Genomic DNA, 27041 nt, shown 5'->3' with positions numbered 1-27041 from the left:
ATTTAATTCCAAGACTTAAACCCACACAGACACACTTTGGCACTCAGCTGTGCAATATCTCTCCAATCTGTGTTGGACCATCTTACCTGCCGTGTTTAATTTCAGAATCCAGAAATATCATTTAAAAAATGTTCAATCATTCATCTATGCTCCACAGTTCACCAGTTTTAATCAATTATGGCATGATTTTTCCAGGGAGAGGAAGGGGAATGGAAACCATGTTTCAGACCCCTCAAACTTCTGATCTTTGACCCATGCTATAATTGATTCTGAAAACCCCCGTGTGACATGTGAACTGTGCAAAATTTGGTTTGAAGCTGTTTTTTAAAGCCATGCTTCAGAAATCATCTACTATATAGCACTGGCGATACAGAACATACTAAAAATTATAAGGGGCTGAGCAGTCATGAAAGAAGCAACACAGAAAAGATAGAAGATAAATTATTCTAATTTGAACAGCTAATATTTGAAGGCAGCAACATTTAATTCTGGGTAAGAGCAGACCCTTTGTCCCTCCTAATTTGCATGAGTGATGGACAGCTCATTAATGTCACAGAAGAGTGCAATAAGAGCAAAAAACAATAGAATCACAATTCGAGAGTAAGGAAAAAAGACCTTATTTTAAAATAACCTCAACCATAATTCTTTATTTTTAGACCTGTACATGAAATACACATGCTGTATCAGACTCTGGTCCTGATTACAATAGTACAAAACCAGAGTAACTCTAGTGAATGGTGTTCTTGTGTATATAAGATCAGAATCTGGCCCAGTATCTGCATTCTAATTTAAAGGATAATGATAGTTAAGGATACTCTCAAGGTAAGAAATCTGAACTTTGACAAGTTCCCTCCTCACTTCCCTTTTTGTTTGCACATCCCATGTAATCCTTTATATCCATTTCTATTAAAATATATTTGAAAATCCAAGTTTTTAATACTCAAAAAAATCCAAAACCAAACAAGCACCTCCCCTCCCCAAACCTAACATTTCTGAGAAACCCTACACTAACAAATCTGTGATGGAGAATAATAATACTATGAAATATGAAGGAGCCATTGCCACACTTCCAATGGGATTACTATAAATAATAGTGGAGAAAGCATCTTGAAAACTCTTTTAAAAGTGTTAACATGACTTTTTTCAAAAGAGGCGTCTGATCCTGCCTCCATAGACCATCAGGGCTTAGATGAACAAGATTTATTCTTGACGTGCCAAAAACACCTTTCCCAAATTTTCCCAAGATGAACAAAGAGCAAAGATGATTTTTGGGGAAGACAAAACACAGATGCAAAAAAAAATTCATCTTGGTAGTGAAATGTACGATGCTATAACTGAAATAACTCAATACTGTCTCTTTTCGAAGGATCAGGTACCAGCCCTGCATGGCTCATACACTACCAGCACAGGTTCTGCTTCATGCAAGGCAGCTGTCCCAGCTGCAGAGACCCCCAAAGCGCACAGGAATGGGGCTCCCTCCAGCTCATCTCCTGAGCTCTGCCAGAAGGGAGCTGGGGTAGGCTGACGGGGGAGCGATGGGAAGGATTACAGGAGAAGGAGGTGTTTCTTGAAGAGGAGGGAGGCCTGAGAAGGAGGTTGGATCTGGGAAACATTAAGCTTTAAACCAATGCTTGCAGAAAATTGCACCAGGGTGAATTACAGCTCCCAGTCATTATGGTTCAAGCAAAAACCTTCAAGAGAGAAAGCCTTTTAAAATCAAGATTGGATATTTTTCTAAAAAAATATGCTGTAGTTCAGTGATTTTCAACCTGTGGTCTGTGGACCCCGGGGGCGTCTGCAGACTATGTCTAAGATTTCCAGCGGGGTCCATACCTCCATTTGACATTTTTTAGGGGTTCACAAATGAAAAAAGTTTGAAAACCGCTGCTCTAGTTTAATCAGGAATTAATTCTGGGAAGTCCTATGGCCTCTGGTTATAGAGGAGGTTAGACTGAGTACAATGATTCCTTCTAGCCTTATATTCTATGAGTCCCTATTGTGTTTCTTAACCTCACTCTCTTTTCCCAGTTGGGTCAGTTTGTTTTGTGGCTGCAGGAGGTGACAGCATTACAATCGGATCTCCTGCTTGTACTGTAAAAGTTGCCCTTGGTTTTGCAGACACCTCATGAGCAGGTTGCTTAGATGACAAAATCCAAAAATTCTTTGTTAGAGAGATGGAAAAATGACACTTGGAAATAAATTCTGTTTGTATCAGTAAAAAAAGAAAAAAAAGATATGAAACAGAGGGTAGAGCTCCCTGCTTCCTAAGCTATCTGGGTAACATAAAGGCTTACTACGGTTGAACAAATAGAAATAACCAAGGATCTGGGTGTTCATATTTATGGAAACCAATATGATTTCACTAATAACCCGCCCCATTCCTAGAAACACTGTTCCTTACTGTCTGAAATAACAACATTAACATTCTAAAAGCTTCTTGTCTACACAGGGTCAGATCTAGGGTTTTTCCCCCCCCCTTTCTGATGAGACCTTAAAAAACAGAGCTCCTGTCTGGATTACATGAAGGTTAGATTATATTGGTATCTTTCATAAGAGCAGAGGTATGCCCCAGTGTTCCGGACTAAATATCCCCTCCCCATTGTTGTGTGTGCTATAAGTCAGTTGACTGCCTCCATCCCAGACAGCATGTCCTCCAGACACTCTATGCCCTGGCTGAGGTACTATTCTGTCTATCTAAGATACTTACATGGTCCCCATCACTGTAGTATCTGAGTACCTTACAATCTTTAATGTACATATCCTTACAACACTCCTGTGAGATAAGGCATTGCTGTTAGCACCATTTTACAGATAGGGAACTGAGGCATAGAGAGGCTAAGTGATTTGCCTGTAGCTACACAGGATGTCTGTGGCAGAGCAAGAACTACCTTGGATCTCCCACAGCAGAGACTAGTGCTCTAACCACTGGACCATCCTTGGGATAGCTTGCTGGATTTACCCAGAATGCACTGATACAAACAGGCAATGCGGTGACTTTGGATGTGCAAACTGCTGTTGTGAGGGAAAGGCTACTGTGTGGGCACAAACTGAATTCTGATACTTGTAATCAAGTTAAAGTGACCATGTCTCTAGCCAGTTACAGATCACAGCTGCAGTTATAGCAGGGCTGGGCACTGAGGTGAGATTCAGAGAAGAGATATCAGTACCAAGATGACATATGGATATAAATTGGCAGTCGGGAAGTTTAGGCTTGAAATTAGACGAAGGTTTCTAACCATCAGGGGAGTGAAATTCTGGAACAGCCTACCGAGGGAAACAGTGGGGGCAAAGGACCTCTCTGGCTTTAAGATTAAGCTTGATAAGTTTATGGAGGGAATGGTTTGATAGGATAACGTGATTTAGTCAATAGGTCAATAACGTGCGACCACTGGTAATTAGTACCGAGGGTCAATGTTGGGATATTGAAAGTCTTTTTCCTGAGTGTCTGGCTGGAGAGTCTTGCCCGCATGCTCGGGGTTCAGCTGATCGCCATATTTGGGGTCGGGAAGGAATTTTCCTCCAGGGTAGATTGGCAGTGGCCCTGGAGGTTTTTCGCCTTCCTCCGCAGCATGGGGCAGGGGTCGCTTGCTGGAGGATTATCTGCTACTTGAAGTCTTTAAATCAGGATTTGGGGACTTCAACAGCTGAGTCAAGGGAGAGAGTTATTTCAGGGGTGGGTGGGTCAGCTTTTGTGGCCTGCATCTTGCGGAGGTCAGACTAGATGATCATAATGGTCCCTTCTGATCTTAAGTTCTATGATTCTATGATTCTATGATCTGTAGAAGAAATAAATAGATTGAATGTGACTGAGGGTACATCTACACCCTACTGCGAGGGTGGAGGGTCCCAGGGCTTGGGCTCCAGCCTGAGCTTGAACATCTACACAGCAATGTTTAGCCCCACAGTCTGAGCCCTGTAAACTCAAGTCAGCTGACCCAGTCCAGTTGAGGCTGTGCCACAGGTCTTTGGTGTATCCTGATTAGATGTATCCTCACTGGCTCAGGTGGAAGGCTCCAGTTCCAGATACATGAGCCAGAACTGCTGACCTACTCCTGCCCGAGTGTGGAGTGTTATATCAGAGTGGACAGAGGGAACGCAAGGACTGAAGAAGCAGATTGATCGCAGCTGGACATAGGTAGATATGAGCTCAGACATAAAGAAGAGCAAGCCCAGGAATCTTGAAAACAGAGGGCAATTCTGAATGGAGTTCAGAGATGAGCAGGGAGTCAGAGGTGATAAGAGGATGGGGTGACATGTTCCTACTTATCGGAGGGAGGTTATATAGTGCTAACAGTATGCCAGGCATTCCTTTGTCACACATCATGTGATAAGAAGCAACTTATTACACATGTACCAAAAAAAGGATGAGGAAAAGGATATTTTTCCAGGTAAATCAAAGCAGGCAGTTCTCCAGAAATTAGGTCAAATTCTCTGCTCTGACTTACACTGATAAAATCTGCAATTACAACTGAAATCACTGGAGTTACTCTGCATTTATAGAACTGGATTTGGCCCATTATTTTATCACTAAGTATTTAGAGGCAGCTAAAACAGAAGAACATGATATATTTTGATAAGTTATTTGAGAACAACGATTTTAAAAAGCCATTGTCTGTGAATTGCACTGAAGAGGGTTAGGAGCATCCTGACCTTTCAAATGCATTTAATATAAACAGCATGTTTCACAATAATTAATGGGAAAAAGTAACAGTCTGATTACATAGCAACAAAACCTATTAGTACAATGTATGCACTGGAAGGGTGAAAGGTTCTTACCAAAATCAGCTCATCGTTAGCTAATTCCCGAGTCCAATATGTTTTAGGGCCCTCTCCCTCAATAAGAGTTTGTTTGCAATAGATCTTGTTTTCATTCTCCCAAGTGGCTAAACTCTGCAGGCAAGAAAACCATTAGTAACATTAATTATATTCCCTGGCAGCATGAGGCAGAGAGACAACAATGAACACTACAGAGAATAATTGCTGCAGTAAAAGAGCAACACATGGGAGATAATAGCAAGGGAGAAAGGCGTATCAACAGAAAGTGGTAAAATCAAAAAGAAGGTTGGGGATGGCTGTTTTGGAGATACATACATATAATTAACAAGAATAATTGCAAATTTGACGTCTCAGTGTAACTCTGTGTTTATTTACGTGCATCCAAGTGAAGAAGTCCTTTAATTCTCATAAAAATCTTAATGATGAGAACTGAGAAGCTTTATTAATTAACATGTAATAACTTAGCATCTTTGTAAAGATCTGGCATGAGCTGACATGTTAATTACCACCTCATGGCATAAAAGCAGCTAGAATCAAATGTAACATTTTGGAATAATAAATAATGCAATAGTTGCCACTTATAATCTTTATTCTATATGGCACTGTTCTCGGTTACTTGTATGTTTAACATGCGGTTCTAACAAGCAAGGTACACAGCAACTAAATTAAAGTAGTAGCACTATAATTTGGATATTTTTGGGTTTTTTAAAAATTAATATGGGGAAGGGTGTGAAGACTGAAATACACTAGGACATTTTTTTCAGAGCACTTGGAATTATTACTATAAAGTTATTCTGAGGTGAGAAATCATGGCATTTCATACTGTTTTAACAAGCAGGCAAGCACAGGTTCTCCATTGCTTTTCCTCCTAGTGTTGAATTATTATTCCACAATGCAGTGGAACAGCTGTGCAGAAGGATGCCCCGTAATGAATGTACAAGTAATCGCTTTACAACTAGCACATGGGAGACATTCATTAGTCTGTGATGATAAAAAAAAAATTAAAGTCAACACGTCCCTGACTTTCCAAAGGAAAAACTTTTCTTTTATATCAAAATTTGCCATTTCCTTTATATAAAAAACAATGATTCTTTCAAAATTATAGCCTTTTAAAACCAATATGGCAGAGTTATACATGTTATGCTTTTCATTCCAACTATCCTGAAGCCTTATTTGTTTGTGTGAACAATAGATCAAGTCAGACTGCAGAATAAGACCCTCTTTTCCTGTAAAGTGTTTCGGAATCTATAAACATTCAGCTATTTTGTCAGGTATTGCAAACTACACCATGATGTTATTTTTCTGTTAATTTCTATATCATAGCCACAGCTCAATTTTATATTGCGCTCAGCAGTATAATTCACTCATATAATTTCACACATGGAAAAAATTTACTGCATCACAAAACTCATTTTTAAAAATTTGCCCACTTTCAAAGCAATAATTATTGTTTTTCTATATGTAGCAATAAAACTTTCATTTAAAATGGAGTCAAATGTGTTCTGGATGATCAAATTCAATTTTACTTTCACCAAGACAAAGAAATTAACAAAACCAGTGAGATATTTCTTGAATTAGCTGTTTAATCTATATACTTTGTTCATCCTAGAGATTCAATGGGAGTTTGCGGGTGCTCAAGATCTCCCAGGATCAGGCTCCCAGTTATACCAGTTTAAATCCATAGTAATTGTGCTAAGCTTGATGAAGTTACTCTGGATTTACATCAATGCAAATGAACTCAGAAGTTGGTCCTGGGATGATCATGAATATTTTGCTACTATTTTGCCTTTTTAAAATATTACTCTTTGTCTGGGGGTAGATTCTGCTATCCTTTACTCGCGCTGAGTTGCATCTTACCTTGAAAGTAGTTCCATTGATACCAATGACACTACTCACACTGAGGAGCACTTTCATTGATGAGTGGTGTCATTGACATCAGTGGGACTACTTAGGGAACAAGATGCTACTCAGTGCGAGTAAAGGGCATCAGAACCTGGTCCTGTGTGAACTTTTTTTCATACACCCCCCTCCTCCCACCACAGAGGTCCCAATTCGCTATTTCCTTATGCCTTGTGTATTGATATCAGTGTAAAGTGGATGTAAGATGCAACTAAATCGGAATGTAGTATTATCCACCCACTTTGCACAAATGTAAATGAATATACAAGGTACAGAGCAATGGAAACATCAGGCCCAGAGTTGCTTATCAAAGTGTAAAAAACCAAACCAAAACAAACAGATGAGGCATCTCAAAGATAACACACTGAACAAAGAAAGTGGTGTAATGAGGATGGACAGCCATGGACACTCATAAAATTAAGAATCACAATGCAATATTAGATCAAAGATCCAAGCAATTAATATCTAAGCAAGCAATTAAGATATACATTTGAACTATGATAAAAGAATTTCAGGACAAAGCGCTAAAAATATCCTGCAATTCTTATTTGAGAGTAGGCTGTTTTGTTTTAGGATAAAAGTTATGAGCAAGTTTGTGCCACTAAATTCTGCACAGCACTCAAGGCTGAGATCTTAGTTGCTCATCCATAGTCTGTGTTACGGTAAATCAAGGAATGTCTTTCACCAATAGGGACATGTTAAAATAGAGAGAAGGAAAAGCAGTCAGAAAAATTTCTGCATAAGAAGAATTGTGTAAAATTATCTTGAGCTCTTACTTCAGGACCGGATATTTTTTGCTGCTTTTAATTTTAAACTGCCCTCCCTGAGGAACAATGCCAGACTGAGGCCAAAAGCTAAACACTTCAGATTAGGGATGGGATGGATGAGGCAGAGAAGACCGAGTAAAGGAGTAAGTCGGCAATGCTATTGTCTTGAGCCAGTGGAAATGTATCTATCTGCCGCATATAAAAATTACAGAGATCTCAGAGAAGTCCACCCTGGGAGAGCAAAGGGCTTTTCCTAGGACACAGGGGAAGCTGTCCCCTATCTCTGGTTTGGTGTGTTCTATTCCGACTCTTACTGCACTCCCATTACCGCTTTTACCAGGGTGGGGTTTCTGTTGGGAAAACACCATCAGCCAAGGCTGTGTGTGTGTTGTGCGCGCACACACACACACACACACACACACACACACACACTTACCCTGCATTTTCTGCCATCCACAGTCTCCTCTTCGAAGCTCTCCCCTACTTTGAAGTTGATCTCAGTGGTGCGGACGGTGGTAGACGTTTTGATGTAGAACTGGTCCCCATCCTGGCGGATCTCCACGTGCGGTTTGGAGGCGGCTGCCACTGCCACTTTCCTGAGCATCGCATTGACACCTGGGCAAAGGGGGAGACCAGGAAGCAGAGCGTTAACCCAACCATCCACCTCCAGGGCCGGTAACCCCCCTGCTGTACGGCATGGTGCACTGTTAACCAGAGGGCACGCACCGCAATGGAGCTGTTATGAAGAGGGCTGCATTTAGTAGCGGGATTGCTAGTTAAACGGCGGCGCTATTCATTATGAATGTGCCATTCATCGTTGGGATGAATAGGTCCGCCCTGGCTGCTCGGGTTTAGTGGTGTGGCGGCGTTTGTCAGTCGGGTTGGCAGCGGCGGCTTGGCGTTTGCCAGCGCCGTGCAGGTGCGTTACTCGCTCAGGTTTGCACGGACCATGCTGGCCCTGCCTGTGGCGCCAGGCTCGGCGGAACGGCTCTGCGTGGGCCGGGCGGGCTGGGCTCCACCTGCTGGCACGTCTCGTCCCAGGCGAGCCCCTCTCCCGGCCGCTCCGTGCGGCGCGGTCACCGCAGCCCCCGGCCCCGCACCGCCGGCGCAGCCGGGGCCGAGCCACGCGGCCGCGGTGCCTGACTTCGCGGCAAACTCCCCGGGGCTGGGCAGCCCAGCCCGTGTCCCGGCTGCCCGGCGCGGGGCAGACACGCGCCCCCCGCCGCCCGCCCCGTACCCAGCGCTTTCAGCAGCTCGTCGAAGTTCTCGCTGCTCTTCATTTTCCAGGTGCCGGCGAAGTTGGGCATGTCGGAGGCGGCGGGGCAGGAGGGAGCGACCCGGGCTCTGGCTGCTCTCGGCTCCGGCACCTTGTGAGCGGGGCGGGCTGAAGCGCCGGTTGTGTGAGCGAGTCACTCCCCCCCCCGTCCACCTCGCCCCCCTGGGACTCGGCAGCATCCATCCATCCATCCATCGACTCCCCCCTCCCTCCATCCATCATCCCGCCCTGCCTGCAGCCAGCTCGCCACCCCCTGGGGCTCCCCAAAGGGAGCCCGCAACTGTCCCTCGCCCTGCAGCTGGGAGCCGGCTAGAGAGTCGCCAGCTATTGAAAGGAGCAAGAGGCAGAGGGCGATCCGCAGAGGAACAGTGCCCAGGATGGACTTTAACTGGGGCATTGTCCAAGGAGGCAGGCAGGGTATAGCCACTGGCTATTAGCCAGAATGATACATTACTTCCTCCAGTGACAGCTCCTCAGCCTCCCAAAGGGGGAAAGGTCCCTTTATAATCCCGCAATCTTGCAGGCATATGGGCCAAACACACGCCGGGTGTAATGGGATGAACCTAGCCAAATATTTCTGGTCCAGAAAACCAAGACACGGAAACGGGCCTTGACTCAGAAATGTAGCTCATTACAGACAGACAAGGAAAGGGTGAAACACACCTGAGAAACAACCCAAAACACCAAACACAACCCGATTTTCCCCGGTTTTTTTGTTTCAGTGAGAACTAAAGAAATTCAGTTTCAGTTCAAAACAAATAATTCAAAACAATAGTTCAAAACAATAATTTGGTTATTTGGAGTATTTAAAAGCAAGTGTCCAGAATTGGACAAATGTCTAGAAACGGGGAGTCACCAGTCACAGACTGGGTCTGCTCCTCCTCCGGTGAAACTGATAGGAAGCTTTGTCCAAGTAAGGGCTGCAGGATCGGGCTGAATATGTGTCTGCATTTGGTCACTATTCTACAGATATTTTCTTTCTAGATGTAGTTTCTATGATAAAACTAGTTGACGCTTTTTGTCCACAATGGTTTTTTCCAAGAAAAAAAATGTTTTTTTTTCAATCAGGATGGAAGTTTGTGTGAGCAATGTCCATTTGTGATCACATTTTTCACCTTCTGTCAAAAACATTTTTTTCCAATTTTTGGTAACCACCACAATTTTGGCCAAAACCTGACAAATGTCAGCATTTATTTTTTTCAATGAAAATGAAAACTTCTGAAGAAAAACTGTATTTTTTGTCTTCTTTTTATGAGAGTGGAGGGAGAAGAGACACAAAGCATTTCCAGAGCAGCTCTAGCAGGCTGGTTTTGCCCCTTTGTGGGAAAGGTTGCAGGGTCCACTAGGCAATCTAGCAGTTCCACAGGAACCTGTGCAGAAAAGCCTCCCTCATCCCTCAACTCCAGCACCCTGGCTGCATGGCTCCATTGTAATGTGACACAACCTTGCTTCCAGGATTCCAGAATCACACAGCCACATATGAGAACTCAGAGATAACTCACATTTTCCATTGTTTGCAGCACTGGGGCCTTTGATGTCTAAGATAACTATTATGTGTAGCTCCCACCCAAATAGATGGGAATCACCCACATGTAGTAGAGAGCAGAAACTGGCCAAGAGATTTTTTTGGGGCGAGGGGGGGGGAGGCAGAGGGAGTCTTTTTCTTTAGAGGAGAGTTTAGTTTCCATGCCCGTTCATTCCTTTGCTGCTGTGCTGAGGCTGCCAACAAGGGTTTCAGTTGATGCTAGCTGTGACATTATTCTGAGGATGTGGTATTTGTCTACTAGGTATTGTACTGAAGCCATCAACCCATGTCATGAAGACCACGAAACAGCCTTCAGAGTGTCATGACTTTTAAAGACTGGAACGGAATTGAAAGAACAAATAGCTTAGCAGTTAAAGGCTCCATTTTGCATTAGCAACACACAGAAATGCCAGTCCTTCTAGATGCAAGTATAATAAATTACACTTTTATTTAGATGATGATCATGCCCAAAGGCTGCTGGGTGCCTATGCATTTATACAGTGTCCTTCATAAAACAAAAGCCCAGAAATACTATTTAATCAGCTTTGTCTGGCAAGGTCTATGCATTCCAAGGCAAGCATCTCATTTGTACAAAAGGCCCCATTTCCTTGAAGTACTGTACGGTGTGGGATCAACAACTCTGTAGGATTAAGCCTAAAGATCCAGACATTCTATGAATTGCCCAGATTTGAGAATGCAGAGGCTTTGTTCATAGCACAGAGAGGGAGACAGGCATCAGCATTTCCAGAACAAATTTCATCCTCCTCCTCCTCCTCAAATATTCTCCAAGTGGAGAGGACACTGAAATCAAACGCTGCCTGGCATTTTCCCTTGCCTTCTTGCTTTTTGTTTTCCTTTCCCTTTTATTTCCTTTACTTCCTCCCTTCCTCTCTTATTCTCCTTTCTAATCTCCTCCTGCTCACATTCCTCTGCCTTCACTGATTCACTTCAGAGTCAAAAGGAGTAGTATTCATGTAAATGAGGGCAGAATGTGGCCCCAAATCTACAGGTAAAGTTACTTCATTCTAACAAAATGGCCTTCAAGCAATACAATGCTTTTACCACATTCCAAAGTCCACACTACGGCTGAGCCTTGCTGAGGAAAATGATCCTTTGCCTTTTCCTCCATATGTTATTTAGATGCTCCAGAATTTGGCCCGATTATGCTGCAGAGTACATGGAGCCCAGCTTATACTGGCCAAGCAATGCAGTAGCTATTACTTAAGTTGCAGCAAATTTCATGTATTTTGCATTCAACTCATGCCAAACAAGGTGTATACACATGGATCTTGATCAGTGTACATGCTGCCTTGAATATATTTGACAGGTAATGGCTCATATCCTCAGCTGATGTGAACTGGGGGTAGCTCCACTGACAATAGTGGAGCTATGGTGACATACAGCTGAGAATACTGCCCATGTACTCTAACCATGTGCATAAATCCTTACCCCAGCACAGCGTCTATAAAAGGCATTTATCACGCTGGTGTTAAAATGACCCAGATTAAGAAGCAGGTTTATTTTTCTTTCAATCTATATAGATATATTTCCCCATTAATATCGTGGAAAATAGCTTTGATTTTCAAAGTGTCTCCTTCAGCAGTTCTTCCCCTTGGCATTTATTTTAGCTACCTGAATCCCCTAAGGCTGATCTTTCCTTGCAGATGGACCTAATTAATCTTCCCAAAAGTGCCCCTAAGACAAAAGAAAGTAATATATGTACAGATGGGACAAGGTACTCCATCATCCATCCAAATAAGTGACCGATAATGTGACCAAAACTATCCCCCTGTGGTTATTGACTGACCACTGCAAAGTCACATAAGGCTCAGTGGAAACAATAAATTTTATTTACTAAGGTGGCACCAGAAAAAAAGATTGGTCTGAGGGAATATATAATAAATTATTTCTGACATGAATAAATTATACATCTGGAAGGCAAATTGCTGTCGTAAATTTATCTGCCAAATTAATTTACAATGGGGCTCCCAGTGTGACAATAGATGGAATGTAATATAAATGTATGTGGAATAAAAAGCATTTCTGCAGATCAGCCTTGTATTGTCTATTACACTCTCATTAAAATGTCACTGCATCATTAGTTTGGTGTTTAGCATCAGCTGACAGGATACCCACTGTTCCCTGAGCTAAAGCACTGGAGAGATTCCCCCCACCCGCAATGTAATGCTTATTGCAGCAAGGTGGATGGATCCCTGCACTGCAAGCGCTTGAACAGTAAAAAGTCCATCAGTTTAAAATACTATTATAAGCCTACATTATGAATGGAAAAATAAATGTGATTATGTGCCCTCATGGCTATGATCTTCCCAATATTCTCTCCATGTCACCTCCTCCCCCACCAGGAATGCAGTTGACCCGAATTCTCTCCCAAAGTCAGGCCTCAAACTGGCCACCTGCTCCTTCTGTCTCCTCCCAATTCTGCCAGGGGAATACAATGAAATTGCATATGTTTTTATAAAAGAAAATACAATGTACTGCCCTTACTATTTTGTGTCTTTCAACCTTAAGAACAGGGAGCCTGATTCTCTTTTCACTTGGTGCTCAGTCTCACGAGAGGCTGAGCACTCTGGCCCTGATCCAGCAAAGCACTTAAGCACATGCTTAACTTTAAGCATAAATTGTCCCAAGGAGCTGCTCATGCACTTATGTGCTTTGCTGGATCAGCACCAGAGTAAATCAGTTGAAGTCAATGCAGTTATATTAGTGTAAAACCAGTGAGAGGAAAATCAGGACCAATCCCCTTCCCAGACTAGCAATTTGCAGGAGTCTTTCCATAACATTCACTATCTAGGAGAAACAACTACAAATTGCTGAGTTGCTTTGGAGAGGAGCTGACACAGAGTCATAGTAATATATGACCAACATCTAATAATTTTGAGCAGACATCCTGTTTAACAAACATGCACAGAAAACCACCGAGACCATAGACTGCTGGGCTCCAAAGGAGCTGTCTGTCTGTCTATCAGGCCAACAATCCTTGGGTTAAACAAAGCAAAAGTTAACAAGGCAGAATAGAATGATTTTGAAGGAGCATTTACAGTCTGTCAGTTTTAAAATACGATTTTGTCAGACTAGGGAAACCTATTTACATAATTAAATAGAGCTGTTATGGTCTGCTGGGTAAATAATGTGCTTAAAAAACAGGAGGGAGTGGTTAGTGAATTTCAGAGTCCAAGACAGTGAAGGGCTGATAGCATTGGTTAGAGCCAGCTTAACGCTTGCAGGCATCATACAGGGTTCTTCTGCCAGCTCTCTTCATGCACATCAGCACTGAGATGCAGCACCACTGCTTTTCCAGTACTGCCAGAGCCTTCCAGGGGGCAGCCAGAATACCAGCACTGAGTTGGGTGTCCTTGAGTTAGGGACTGGGTTGGTTAGCATGAACAAAGATACCGACCTTTAAGGGCTAGGGGCTTGTTGTGAGGTGCCCATGTGGGGGAGCAGAATTCTGTGGAATTGCTGAGATATCAAACTGCTGCTGCAGAGCCATAATTATTGCTTTATGACCAACATCTAATAAAGATTTTCAATAGACAGCCCTTTTAAAGCTTACGTCAGTAGACCACTGAGATCAGACTCACCGGGTTCCAAACGAACTGTTTCCATCTATCTGGCCAACAAAGGAAGCTGAAGAGCTCCTTGTAAGTGCCCCTCCAGCCCCCAGCAGAAAGCCTCCCCTCCCATATCCTTACTCAGGAATGGCTGGAGGGTGAAAGTCACCCCTGTAGAGAGCCAGCACAAGGCTTGTTCACCACTTACTGGGGTTATGTGGGTCTGAAGTAGTGCATCTGCTGGCTGTCTACACAGGGGTGAATTTCTCCCTAAATGAACACGTAGGCCATGCAGCATGTAGTAGAGATGAGTCTCTAGCCTCCAACTCTGTCCCCCATCACACCCCTAATTCAAGGAAGTCCCATGAAAGACTCTACATGATACTGACATACGCTTCTAAGAAATAAAATAAATCCATATCTGAGCTGGATGAACTGCTGCAGAAGTGTCTAATGGCCAGTGGCCAAGTGGCTGTTCCCCAATCAGTGGACTTTTAAGAAATACATAGTCTGGTGTTTTTAAATAGAAACCTGGTTGTGTGTCCTTGAGTCAGATGAGATGGAGATATACAACCAATTAGCCCTTGAAAACCATCCCCTTCCTTTGGGCAAAGAGCAGTGAACTCACTGAGTGAGCTCACGTAAGTCATCTGATATCATCACTGTGGGCATTCATTCATTCATTCATGCCCGTCACCCCAACCGGGGGGGGGGCCAACAACACATCTCTCCTAGTCTCTATCCCTGGGCCATTTGCTCTAGCTGGTTCCAGATATAGCCCATTTTTTTTTATCAACCTGAGAAGGTCGTCAGGTATTTTTTCTTTTTTGCCTCTTTTTTTCCGCTTGGGGGGGGTCTGCTGTGCCTGTCTGTCTGGTGTGTGGGCTATTAATGAACTGCTGGGATATCGTCAGGTCCAGCCGCTTCCTGTTCTCATCATGGTGAACTGCTGGTCTGTTCAGGAGTTCCTCAAAGTGCTCGCCCATCTGTTTCATCTGTAGTTCTATTCCTGTTATTTGGTCTGTTCAGGAGTTCCTCAAAGTGCTCTCCATCTGTTCATCTGTAGTTCTATTCCTGTTATATCCCTGCTCTCTGGTGGAGTTTCACTGTGGGCAACTTACCTTATATGATCCTGGAGGAAGTGAGACTTCCTGCTTTGGATGTTTATAGAACCCTGAGCTAAGGCTGTGACATCGCTTAACATTTGGCTGTTGAATTGAGATTTCTGTCTTTCTATGGGCACCAAGACAGAAAAGTGGGGTTTTTTTTAATGGTGATAACAGTTACAATAGAAACTAGAGATTTTTACATTTAGAGGTTTCTATGGAGTCACTTCACTCATTTGACTTCATTTGTCTTACTCAGCAGAAATGGTTGAACAATTAGTATTAATAAAACTGGAGCTGTTGATGTAAGAATGATCAAACCATGTCAACTTCTCTCTGAAGAGGCCCCATATCTGTTAAGATTCACTTTCCCAGGCAGATGGATACAAATTTACTGACTTTCTTAGTTACTGGAACTCTCAAATGATCTTGGTCTCCAGAGATAAAAAGATCACGTGACTTCTTCCAGCTGACCAGAAAAAGAGTGAAAACCCAAAGGAAGATATCCTTGCTTAGGTAATGGAGTCAGTGGAAAGACTCTAACTGACTTCAGTGGTAGCTGAAGGAGGCTGTGAATCTACAGTGGCCCAAACCATTTGCACAAACCTAAAAGGTTTTCCTTTGCCACCTGTTCCTTGCTGTGAATATACCAGATTCAAAAGCTTCTCACTACCACTGAGAGACCAAGAGAAAATGTTTGTTTTTAATTTCCTGATAATACTGAGTACTTTGGCATTCCATATAAACTGGAACCAATAGACAGGAATCCCATCCTTTAATTTAATTTACAGAGTTATAAATGCTCCTTAGAACATTGCTCATCATCCTAACACAAAGCACTAATAAGTTTAAGATGTAAGGACCCAATCCTCAGCTGGTATAAATTAGTGTAGCTCTGACAAATTCAATGGAGCTATTCTGATTTATACCGGCTGAGGATACAGCCCTAGGTATCTCCAGGTTGCTGGTGTCCTGACTCCTATTCACTCTTCTCCATCTTTGCATTGCCACGATTTCATGATTGCTCAGAAAATAGCCTGGAGAGAAACAGCTCCTTCCATTGTTAACTCTTTGACCTTCTAAACTAACATCCTTTGCTCTTTCTATTAGGAAAAGTTTCTGGGTCTTATTAACTAAACAGAATGAGTGACCATTTCCAACTGAAATCAGAGTCTCCAACAAGGAAGTCATTGTTGCCCAAGCTTCCTTCCCTCAGTACTGGGCTGGCAGATTTGAGATTGAAATAGAATAAGGCAGGCATTGTTTGTTTAAGCATTATCTGGAGAGCATCAAGATAACTCAAGCCACTTCCTTGTCTTTTGGTTTTGAAGAGCCATTCTTAAAGGCCCCAATGATTATGGCCACAGTTTTCAAGCTTTGATGCCTAAAGTTACTTAACAAAAGCCTACATTAAAGAGGCCCAATTTTCAGAGGTACTGAACACCTGTAGCTTCCATTGATGTCAGCAGAAGTTAAGGCTGATCAGCACCTCTGAAAAAATCAGACCCCTTTTCTTTGGGAGTCTACCTTTACAGTTAGGTGACTAATTTTAGGTACTCAAGTTTGAAAATTTTGGCCAAGGTCTCCAGCCAAGATTTTAAAAAGTAGGACCCTAAAATCAGGCTCTTAAATCCATAGTTTGAAACCTGCCTGATTTTCAAAAGTGCTGAGCACCCAGCAAATCCCACTCTAACTGTAAGCACTTATTTTCGAAAAACCTTGACCCTCATCAGTGGTGCCAATTAGGGGAGGGCAAATATCCCTCTTTCCCCCAAGGTTTCTGCACTTGCTCAAAGTTCCACAGACCATAGAGCTGGGCGGGTTGGGGGAGGGGGAGATTACTTTTAAGCAGCAGTCCCGTACTGAATTGATATGGCTGCTGCCAGAGCAGTCCATATCACTGTGTGATCACACCACCACTGAAATTTGACCCAGCTGCCCCTCTGTACAGGGTCCATGCAGGGGGGATGACTGGAATTCTCTCTTCCCTCCCACCTCCACCTCAAGAAATATCTGAATTGGCACCACTGACCCTCTGTTTTAGCTAAGGGATCACAAAGATCCAACAAATCAGATTTTGTGAACTATCCTATCAGAATAGGGACTTTTGTCTTACATACCGTAGAACAGCAGAACATTCTGGCCAAGACATGGGAACACACTAAGGGTTTTTCATCCCACATAGGACGATACACCCATATTCTGAAACTCAGGCAGCCACTTAGTAGATGGAAGCCACACTCCAAAGAGGGCTCATTTTTATCAAAAGCCACTTCCTCAAAAGAATCTACCCAAAGTCTAAGTACTGCATTATTCATATCTCAATTTCAAAATGCCCCTCGACTGCTTTCATTGTAAAGTGCATCTTCTGTGGGTGATATTTCATAGGAGAGTGGAGAGGAACTAGTAATGTGTAATTTCAATGGGTAAGTAAAATCTCATAGGTAGAGACATCAGCTCTAGCTGTAGGGAGATGTGAGATTTTGGCTCGACTCTTTGGGAGGGTATTTGCAACACAACTGGAGAGAACCACATGAGAAGACTCAATGGTTATTGTACTGTAATGCTGTAATCGCATTGTAATCAGAGCTAGCCTAGCTGGAAAATTGATTTTTCATCCCATGAAAAATTTCACTGGAGATGGAAAAGTCAAAATTTCAACATATTTCACTAAATGAAATTCAGAAAAAAAATAGTTTTGGGTCTTTTTTAAACGTGTTTAAATAAAATTAAATTTCAAAACCAAAAGTCGTTTAGAAACAAAAAAAATCAAAACTTTTTCTCCAGTTTTTTAAAACGAAACTTCGCTGATATGATTTCACAAGAAATTTCTGGAGCTTCCCAAACCATGCAACAGTGTCTGCTGCTCTTGTCATAGAATCAAGGCAATGTGAATGTTGTATAGGATAGACTGTTTGATTGCTTAGTACATTTACTATCTTGTTTGTGGCTTTAAAAATCAATTTTAAAAGAGGAATCTGCATAATCTGAACATTTTAAAAGCCAAATCCCTTCTTTACCAGAGAATAAGAGTTAAATACTTTTGTACATCAGTCAAGCATACTTCCACACAAAGGAACTCTTTTAGCCTATGGGCAGATACAGCGTAAACCCTAATTGCTGTTTCTTACTTGCATTACAGTATCATCCAAGGGCCCAGTCAGGATCAGGGCCCTATTGTGCTAGGTGCTATACAAATATCTCTCTGCCATTTTGCATCCACAAATAGCAGCAAGTGCTATTTTGTCAGCACAAGCAAATCCATGTACACATCTAAAACTGATTGCACCTGCCTCTGTCTTCTCCATACCCTCCTTTGCATCTGTGACAGTTTGGGGATATGTCTGTGTCAAACTAAGAATTCCATTTTGTTTTATGAACACCATTTATGACCTTCCTTGTGATTAGAGCATCTGTTTTATAGCAGAAACTTGGCTATGTGGATCCACTGTCAGAGAAGCTGTGACAGAGCAACCAAGGGTCATCAACAATGAATGGTTCTTTTCTACTGGAACAACGGGGGTTCCACTAACAGAGCTACTGATTTTGAATGGACTCTCTCTACATAAAAAGAACTATACATAGAATGTGTATAGTAACACCCATTGTTTCATGTTCTCTGTGTATATCTATCTATCTATCTATCTATCTATCTTCCTACTGTATTTCCCACTGCATGCATCTGATGAAGTGGGCTGTAGCCCACGAAAGCTTATGCTCAAATAAATTTGTTAGTCTCTAAGGTGCCACAAGTACTCCTGTTCTTTTTGCGGATACAGACTAACACAGCTGCTACTCTGAAATCTCTCTACATAGAAACCTATCTCTGACAGGATTTTGGAATCCCCCAGTCAAAGTACATGGCTGGGAGACTTGCAGTGGCCCAGATTGACTAAAACAGAGACTTTATTTAAGGAGGCTGCTTCTCTGTGGACAGGAGGAAGCCATTCTACCTCCAGAAGCAAGATGGCCAAGCCAAGAAGGACAGAAGTGCTGCCTGATCTAAGGACTTGGCCCAAACCATAGCTACACAGCTATGACAAGATCAGACCCAGGGGGTTGCATTAAGGTGCTTCTTGTTTTCCACAGATCTGTAATTCTCCTGTGCTTTTTAAAGAGTAACGTGTTTGTGAATAAGAAGTTGTTTTGATAAGTCTGTGTTCTTTGCTTTATTGCCAGTTGGTTTTCTAGTTACACCCTTCAGGGACAGAGCTCCCACAGCCAGGTGGATTCTTGGGGAAACATGTCTAAGCAATTTGGGGCTTGGGAGGGCTATGGTACTGGTTCTGGGCTCTAGGTGGCCAGAGTGCAGGACCTCACTACGCAAGAAGGGTGTCAGACACGAGGTCTTCACCTGGAACTGTGCTTGGGAAGCCCAGACGAGGAACAGTGACCAGTCACTGCCCAGACCCAGGGGGCTTAAAAGAAGCATGTGGGAGCCAGCTGTTGGATCTACTCACAACAGATTGGTGTCCATCCAGAGATGGGACTGGGCCAGGCTGTGAAAACACCCAGAATTATTCTTGATCACTGTTGCTCATCGGAGAAGTTTGCTGGTACAAAAGTGAACCCCATACCTGCTTTGTGTGAAAATGGAACTAGCTCTAACTGCATTCTACAAACAAGGCTTGCCCCTGGGAAGCTGGTTGGCTGATCATCACATCCCAATACTGAACATTTGCATTGGCCAATTATAACGATTATTGCCCACTGAAAAATATACAATCCACCATTACTGCCAGGGTGAATTGTAAACATACAAACTCCTCATGACTCACTATTAGATCGGATTTGCATTACACTGATATAGTCATCACTTCAGACAACTATGCCTTTGGCTACGATAGGACAGTTTGTACTTTCACAATAATCTCCAAGGCATTCCTTGTATTAATGTTCTAATGATTATGGCAAGCAGGTTTACTGCTGGCCAACGGTTCAGAATTCTGTCCTATTTAACAGTTATAAAGGACCTGATTCTGCCACACTTACTCATCTGGAGTAGCACCTTACTCTGTGGGTAGTCACACTGATTAGAGTCAAGGGGACTAGCACACAGTAAGGTCCTACCCAATGTGAATGAGAGCAGAAAAACAGAGTCCAATACGAGTAACTAGAGTTGGGCACTATCTCACACATGACTGAAATGACACACAGTTCCAAATGAACTGGCACACATGTTGCATGGAGTTCCTGACCTTGGAGGAGGCAAGGAAAGGGTGCAGTGGCAGAGCATCTGATGTGGCATGTTGGAGCTCCAACATTTTGGGAGGTGGAGGCAACCAACACAGCTATGTACCTAGTGGCATTCCTTCCAGCAAGCACTTTTATGTCAGGGGAAGGTGTACTACCATGGTGGAATTTGGACAGACTGAAATGGAGGGAAAGGTAAGGTAAGAATGAGAGGAGAGGAGTGAAGGGGCAGAATGCAGGGAAGAGAGACATGCTTAAAGGGAAGAAGGTTAGACAGCTGAAGAGCCAAGTAAAGCCTGCACCCAACTAGTACCAATGGAATCACTTGAAGTCAATGAGTGTGCTTAGCACATTTGAGTGGGAGTCATGGGTGCTCAGCACCTGGCAGGATTTCTGGCTAATGATTTGGCTTGGGTCTTGCATTATAAAAGGACTCCAATCATTGCACCAATTAGTGAGCCATGGTCTCGCAATTCTGAATGGTATACACCATGGAATGTAAACAGTGTATAAAACCAGCTGGGCCTCATCTTGGGAATCACCCGGGATTTAAGCATATTATAGGTCTGAATATTATGTTTAAAAGACTGTTTGCTGCTGCTGTACTGGTCCAATATCAGAGCAGCAGGTGCACATCAACACCCAGGTTTAAGAATAGATTCAAACCTTTCATTTCCTGGCCCTGAACACTGACAGCAAGAGAAAAGGGAAGGTCATTTATTCCTGATATGGCAGCTTGCTATGAAGCAACTCTGCTTGACTGACTCTTTGTAGTCTCTAGACATCATGTGGCGTGGTAGCAGATGATAAGTCAGAAAGGCATTGTGTGTGTGTAGAAAGAGTGTGAAAGTGTTGGAAACAATTGTTGTACAATGCCATCTAGCCTACAAACCTGTCTATTGGAGCAATCTTTGAATCTGTGTTATTTTTCTCAGTTCTACTGTCTCATTCTTGGGCGGAATCAATATTTAGATTTTTATAAAAATAATATAAATAAAACCTGATCGGATATCCTGAATCATAAAGATTGCTACTGTTACAAGGATCTAGTGTTTAATTTCTTATTTCAATTTTGTGTTCATATTAAAATGCTACACTTTAAAGGGCACCATCAATTAAAAAAAAAGAAAAGAAATCACACGTATTTGATTTTTAGTTATCAAGTAAATAAACACTTAAGATTATTGTCATTGAAAGGAGATGGAGAAAAAAATATTCTTCTGATATTTTTACAGTTTTACTCTATGCATGTTACTCTATAGTCAATTTCATAGTTTCTCCTAGTTTGTCCTTTGGGCCCCATTCCTGCAATTAGATTCATATGGGCAGACCCTGGCTTTTGGGTGGAGACCCAGTGACTTCAGTGGGGCTCTGCATGGGCACAAGGGTCTCTCACATGGATCCATTTGCATGATCATGGCCTCAGTTATTCAGCTTCTTCCACTGTGTCTTTCACACAGTAGCAGGGGGAGAAAACCAGTTAGGAAAATGTGGTTGTGAAACCACAACAAAAAAGTGGCGTGGGCACTCCAGGACAAGTGAAGCCTCTGGAAGGGTTTTAACTCATTATATGAAATTGATATGGTTTCAAACCAACTATGTACATATTCAAGAGGATGCTATTTGCAGAGAAAATTAACAACACAAAAATCTTACTTTTACAGTAGGTGCTAGACTCTGAATTTGATAGAGAGGAGGGGGTATTTGGAAACAGAATTTCAGAAATAAGTATAATTCCATCATCCCTGCAGAAGGAACGTTGACAAAATGAGCCTTCGGTCAGATAGGAGAAGAAAATAAAAAAAGACAGGGACTATCCGATTTTAATATTGCCGAATGCCAGCAGCATAAAATACTTGAGATGCAATGTGTCAAAATGCAATTTTTCACCCCATATACTAGTCTGTTTTGCTTTTCTAGGAAGCCATTGATTCTTTGTCTTGTGGAACAGTATTACTAAGATCAGCTCATTTCAGAACAGATGTGCCACTGTATCAGTATCTACTAAATTTCTCCACCATAAAATACAGGTGAGATACTTCAGCCACAAAATTATCTGTCTCTCTAATTTCCTCTTTTCCCTAATTTACACAATCATCTAATCCCAAGTGGAATAATATTAAAATTCTCTGATTTGCTTGATAAAGCAGCATTCATATTTCCACAATGTATTTAGAATGTCATGAAAACTCGCTAACTTTACATTATTTCCAGTAAGTGCATATCAAATTCCATAAAATACCAATCAAATTAATATATTTTTCCACCAATTTAAGAAGGCAGCCATTAGTGAATGAACTTCTAACACAGACAGAATGGGGGAATATAGTTAAAGGGCAAAAAATCAGAATGAGTGGGTGGTTATTTACCTATAGCACAGTCCAAGAACATGAGGAGTCTTTTCGCACCACAGATTCTACATGCACAGGTCTTTCACCCCACGTTACTAGAAAGCTCACTCTTCAAGAACTACAATTATAAGTAAATTTTAATGATATATCATCTTTACACATTATCTTCTCCACACATACTGATGTTGAAAGTCTAATATAGATAGTACCAACAGAAACGGACCTTCATCAAAACCAAACGTGAAAACAATAAGAACAAAAACGAGCACAGCTCTCTCTCACCATGCAGAGACTCAGAACAATGCATTTCAGCTGCTATTCTAGAAAGATCCCAAATCATGGATTCTATGGAATTATTTTTGTTCAGTAAAACTGCTATTTTCAATCATCTCTCAACATTTGTTTGCTACACTGGGGCTACAATGGCTGCTTCTAATTCACTTAATTGCACTTAATTAAGTGCTCATTAGTGCTCATTTCTTGAAACAGCTCTATCTTTATCATGAACAACTACTACTAGCAACTGCAAATAGGGTATCACTGGGGTGAGGTGGAAAGGGGAGAGAACAAAGAATAATAAAACCAGTGTATAGGTCTAATACTCCACTTAGTTCTCTCTAGATCTGGCTTTGAATGTACCACGAAGCAGCTACAGAGAAATATTGCAATTCTCTCTAAACATAATCAAATAAAATCAACTGTAATTTGTCTACCTGCTAATTTTCTGAACCAAGTTATTAGGAAACAGGAGGAAATTGATGTGTTAGTAGTCAAGACTTCTATCCACTGGCTCTTTCCAATACACTCGATTCACAGCAGATGTTAATAAGTCGACATGTCTGTTCCTGTTACTTTGTTCTGAAAGAGAAGACTGGGCTGAGAACAGTCACACTGAGATAATCTGGAGAGGATTTTTAAATATAATAATAGAGGGTGAGATTCTCCCACCCTCACTCACAGTAGGTAGTAAGTACCCAGTTCCTCAAGTATTCCCATTGAAATCAACCGGGCTACTGGAGGAGTAACGTACTACTTCATGTGAGTAAGAGAGGTGGAATCTAGCCCAGAATTATTAACTACTAATTATTATAATTATTTGTATTACCATAGGGCCTGTGAGCCCAGTCATGAACAGGACCCCATTGTCAGGGCCGGCTCCAGGCACCAGCTTAGAAAGCAGGTGCTCGAGGCGGCCACTCCGGAGCGGGGCGGCACATCCAGGTATTCGGCGGCATTTCGGCGGAGGGTCCCTCGCTCCTGCTCGGAGCAAAGGACCTCCCGCTGAATTGCCGCAAAGCGCGATCGCAGCTTTTTTTTTTTTTGGCTGCTTGGGGCGGCAAAACCCCTGGAGCCGGCCCTGCCCATTGTACTAGATACTGTACAAACACAGAAGCAAAAGATGGTCCCTGGCCAAAAGAGCTTACAAGTATAAGACAAGAGACAGATACAGACACATAGACTTGGAAGTACAAGGAAACAATGAAACAGTAATGTCACCATGATGGCTATGTATTGTTATTATTAAAAGGACTGAATACTGCAAGACATTAAAAGGGACAGAGTGAGTAAACAGAGAGAAAAGCCATTTGAAACCATAAAAAATCCAAAGACTTAATTACACAATGAGCTGAGTATTTAAGGAAACAGTAGACACAAAGAAAATACAGGGAAAATCTTTCACCCCTACATGAGGGAGCTAGTGGAAGGGTAAAAACAAATACTGTAGTACAGGATTGTTCACAAGAGCTAGACAGCTATTTAAGAGCAAACAACATATTACTGTATATAGCCATTAGTTAGATCAAGCTCGTGAGCTTCCTTTCAGCCAACAATGGTTCTTTCTTCCTAGATATGCTACGATTATACCTGGCACTTGTTAATAATGTGTATAGTCAATTGGTTGACCATACTCTGGTTCATTATGCAACATATTCAGAAGATCAAATAAGGTCAGCCAGGTTTATTAATGTGGTACAGGAAAAGAGGTTCTAACCAATGCCAGTCTCCAAGGAGCTGTCCCCTGCAGTGGTTACATTCACCTTACGCAGGTGAGTGCCTCAAGTTATATACTTTAGCTGGTATTATTTATATGATAATTTTGCAAGTTGCATATCTCTTTACATGTCACTAAAATCCAACCCATGTTTGTCCCCAATTTCCTAACTTCTTGTTAGGGAATTCCTTTCTTCCTTCTCTTTGGTTTGGATATTAGCATTGCAGGTACTGATCCAGGAAGGTACTTCCTAGCTTGTAGTAAGACACAGAACAAATCTATCTTGATGTTGACAAGTTTCCTCTCTGCTTATACCAAATAATTACTTCAGCAAATGCAAGAAGTTATGGGATACTTAGCGTAAGTGAATAGTATTATGGAATAGGCCAGTTTAGGCTATATCATGATTACAGTATTTGTGCTTAATGTTACTGGTCCTTAATGCATACCAATGTTTTATATATTGCAGATAATACATATTATTAATATGATATATTTATATAGTAGCCAGCAAATATTAGTCAACACATTTATGAACCCAGCTGTGCACTCTCTAGTCTGGGAAGACACCTGCTAAAGCCAATGAGAATTTTGCGTAGGGTGCTGATCCTCTGACTGTATCAGCCCACCTGAATCCCATAGATTTCCACAGAATTAGGGGTTTTGTTAGAGGATCCCCTTTCAGGATCAGTGCTGATGTAATGGGATACAGGATAGGCCCATGATCACACTTCGGGTCACAACATCCACATGAGGTCTGTAAGTAAATACTATTTTCCCCTTTTTACACACAGGAAAATTGGGGCACTCAGAAAGTAAGGCAAAAATTTTCCAACCTGGGTGCCTAAAGTTAGGCTCTTTAATTCATAGATAGGCCCTAAATGAAAGTGCCCTGATTTTCAGATTTTTCTCTGCACCTTTCAGCATCAGGCACTAAAAAAAATCACATGTGGCAGCTCGTCCTCCAATTGCCATTAGCTAAAGAGCTAGCATGTCTGCATATATAAACCTCACATCATACGCTTAGAGCCCTTACATGTAAAGAACAAAACATAGTGTAGTGCTAATCACCACACCTGCAACTGAAAACAGTTGTATGTAAAACAGATTGTAAATTCATGGTGCACATTTTCTATACTCAAAGCAAAGAGAAGAGAAGGTGCTAGGCAGGCATCTCTATAGGGGCAGAGTTAAGATTATTTTGGTGCATCATCTGAAGTACAACTTTAATTCAGAATTCCTGGGTTTCCAATATTTGTAAGGGGGGGATAATTCCATCATTTCTGAAAGGTAACATGCACCCAACCCGCAAATAATGTGCATGCAACCTTAACTTCACCTTAACACATTTGTTTGTGTTGGAATATATTACAATACTATTCATATTTTAAATATCTTAACGCTAAGATAAATAGCTCTCTGATTACATCTCATTACATGGTAGATCTGTCTTGTTGGGTTGAGTCACTGAACTACTATGTTGGGATTGCTTCCGAGACTTTATTTTACTTGGCTTTCCAAGAACTCAGTTTGATTCCAGACTTCATCACGCAGGTATTTTTATTTGGCATAGCAATGCTATGCTGAACTGATTAGACTTAAATGCAGGGCGTAGATGCAGGATACGTTACAGATCTAAAGTTACATAGAAACCCTCTCCATTTACATATGTCTACACATCTTACTGCATTTACTATACATTGCATTCTACATTTTAGAACTGACTTGGTTACTTTGTAGGAACCAATCCTTGTACAGCATACTCTGTCTACGCACTGTCTGTGTTTGACTTACTCTTTACTTCATTTTTACATTTCTGACTTGTTTTGTCCATTTTATCTTGTTCTTTGTAAAAATTTCCCTGGGTGTTAGTTAGTTCAGACATTCTGTCTTCTAGTTCACTGACCCATTTACCTAGTTAGCACATTTTGTTTTCAGTCTTCTAATCTATTTATCTCCTTAATCCTGTCTTCTAAAATATAAAGCCTCCCCCAAGTTTAATTATTCATCTCAAGCCATGTTTCAATTACGGCATACAGAATATGGAATTCATTTTCCCCAGAGGAAGGGTACCATGGCCATTCCACTTAGGGCAGGGTTATGATAGGTTCTTGCCCGGGCCCATAAGGTGTGGGGGCCAGAAGTTTCCTGATCTTGCCTGGCCTGCCCAAAGGCAGAGCACAATAATAGCCCCTCTGAGCAGGGATTGTTCACCACCTTGTCCCTTGACAAGCAAATTGCCTAAAAGGGGTTGGAGAGGATCAGGAAAGATGGGATGCCATGATTCCAATACCCTCTATGCCAGCTTGTGGAGTGGGGGAAGTGTACCAGGACAGCAATCTGCACCATCCTAATGGATGGCAGAGAGTATACTCCTTCCCCACCTCCTCACTATGTGTACAAAGCATCAAAGAGATAATTTTCTTGAGGCAAAATCTCTGTGTGCTCCCTGAGGTGGTGCTGCTACACCTTGCTCCCTATATCAGACTCTCTGCAAATGGCACAATCTAGCCCCCACCATGGATGGAAAGGGAAAGAAGAAAGGGTAACATAGTAGCATGGAAGACAATACAAGTGAAGAGA

General features: G+C 42.0%; 1 protein-coding gene across 3 annotated transcripts in view; it reads right to left on the bottom strand.

Moving 5' to 3' along the window:
• CRABP1 (cellular retinoic acid binding protein 1) overlaps positions 1 to 27041 on the bottom strand; it is a 48933-nt gene that overhangs the window by 5701 nt on the left and 16191 nt on the right. The window contains exons 1-3 of one of the 3 annotated variants that reach the window (XM_039490164.1): positions 8680 to 8838; positions 7879 to 8057; positions 4777 to 4890 (exon numbers count right to left, since the gene is read on the bottom strand). In XM_039490164.1, coding sequence (XP_039346098.1) covers positions 4777 to 4890; positions 7879 to 8057; positions 8680 to 8749 — 363 coding nt within the window. In that variant the 5' untranslated portion in view covers positions 8750 to 8838. Of the gene's footprint in view, positions 1 to 4776; positions 4891 to 7878; positions 8058 to 8168; positions 8356 to 8679; positions 8839 to 27041 lie in introns of those variants that run through there. The other 2 variants (XM_039490166.1, XM_039490165.1) reach the window with 2 other exon arrangements.

The sequence above is a fragment of the Mauremys reevesii genome, linkage group 10 (genome assembly GCF_016161935.1).
Source record: "Mauremys reevesii isolate NIE-2019 linkage group 10, ASM1616193v1, whole genome shotgun sequence".
Lineage (NCBI taxonomy): Eukaryota > Metazoa > Chordata > Testudines > Geoemydidae > Mauremys > Mauremys reevesii.
Note: the sequence above shows the minus strand (reverse complement) of the source record. Positions and strands in the feature narration are given on the sequence as shown.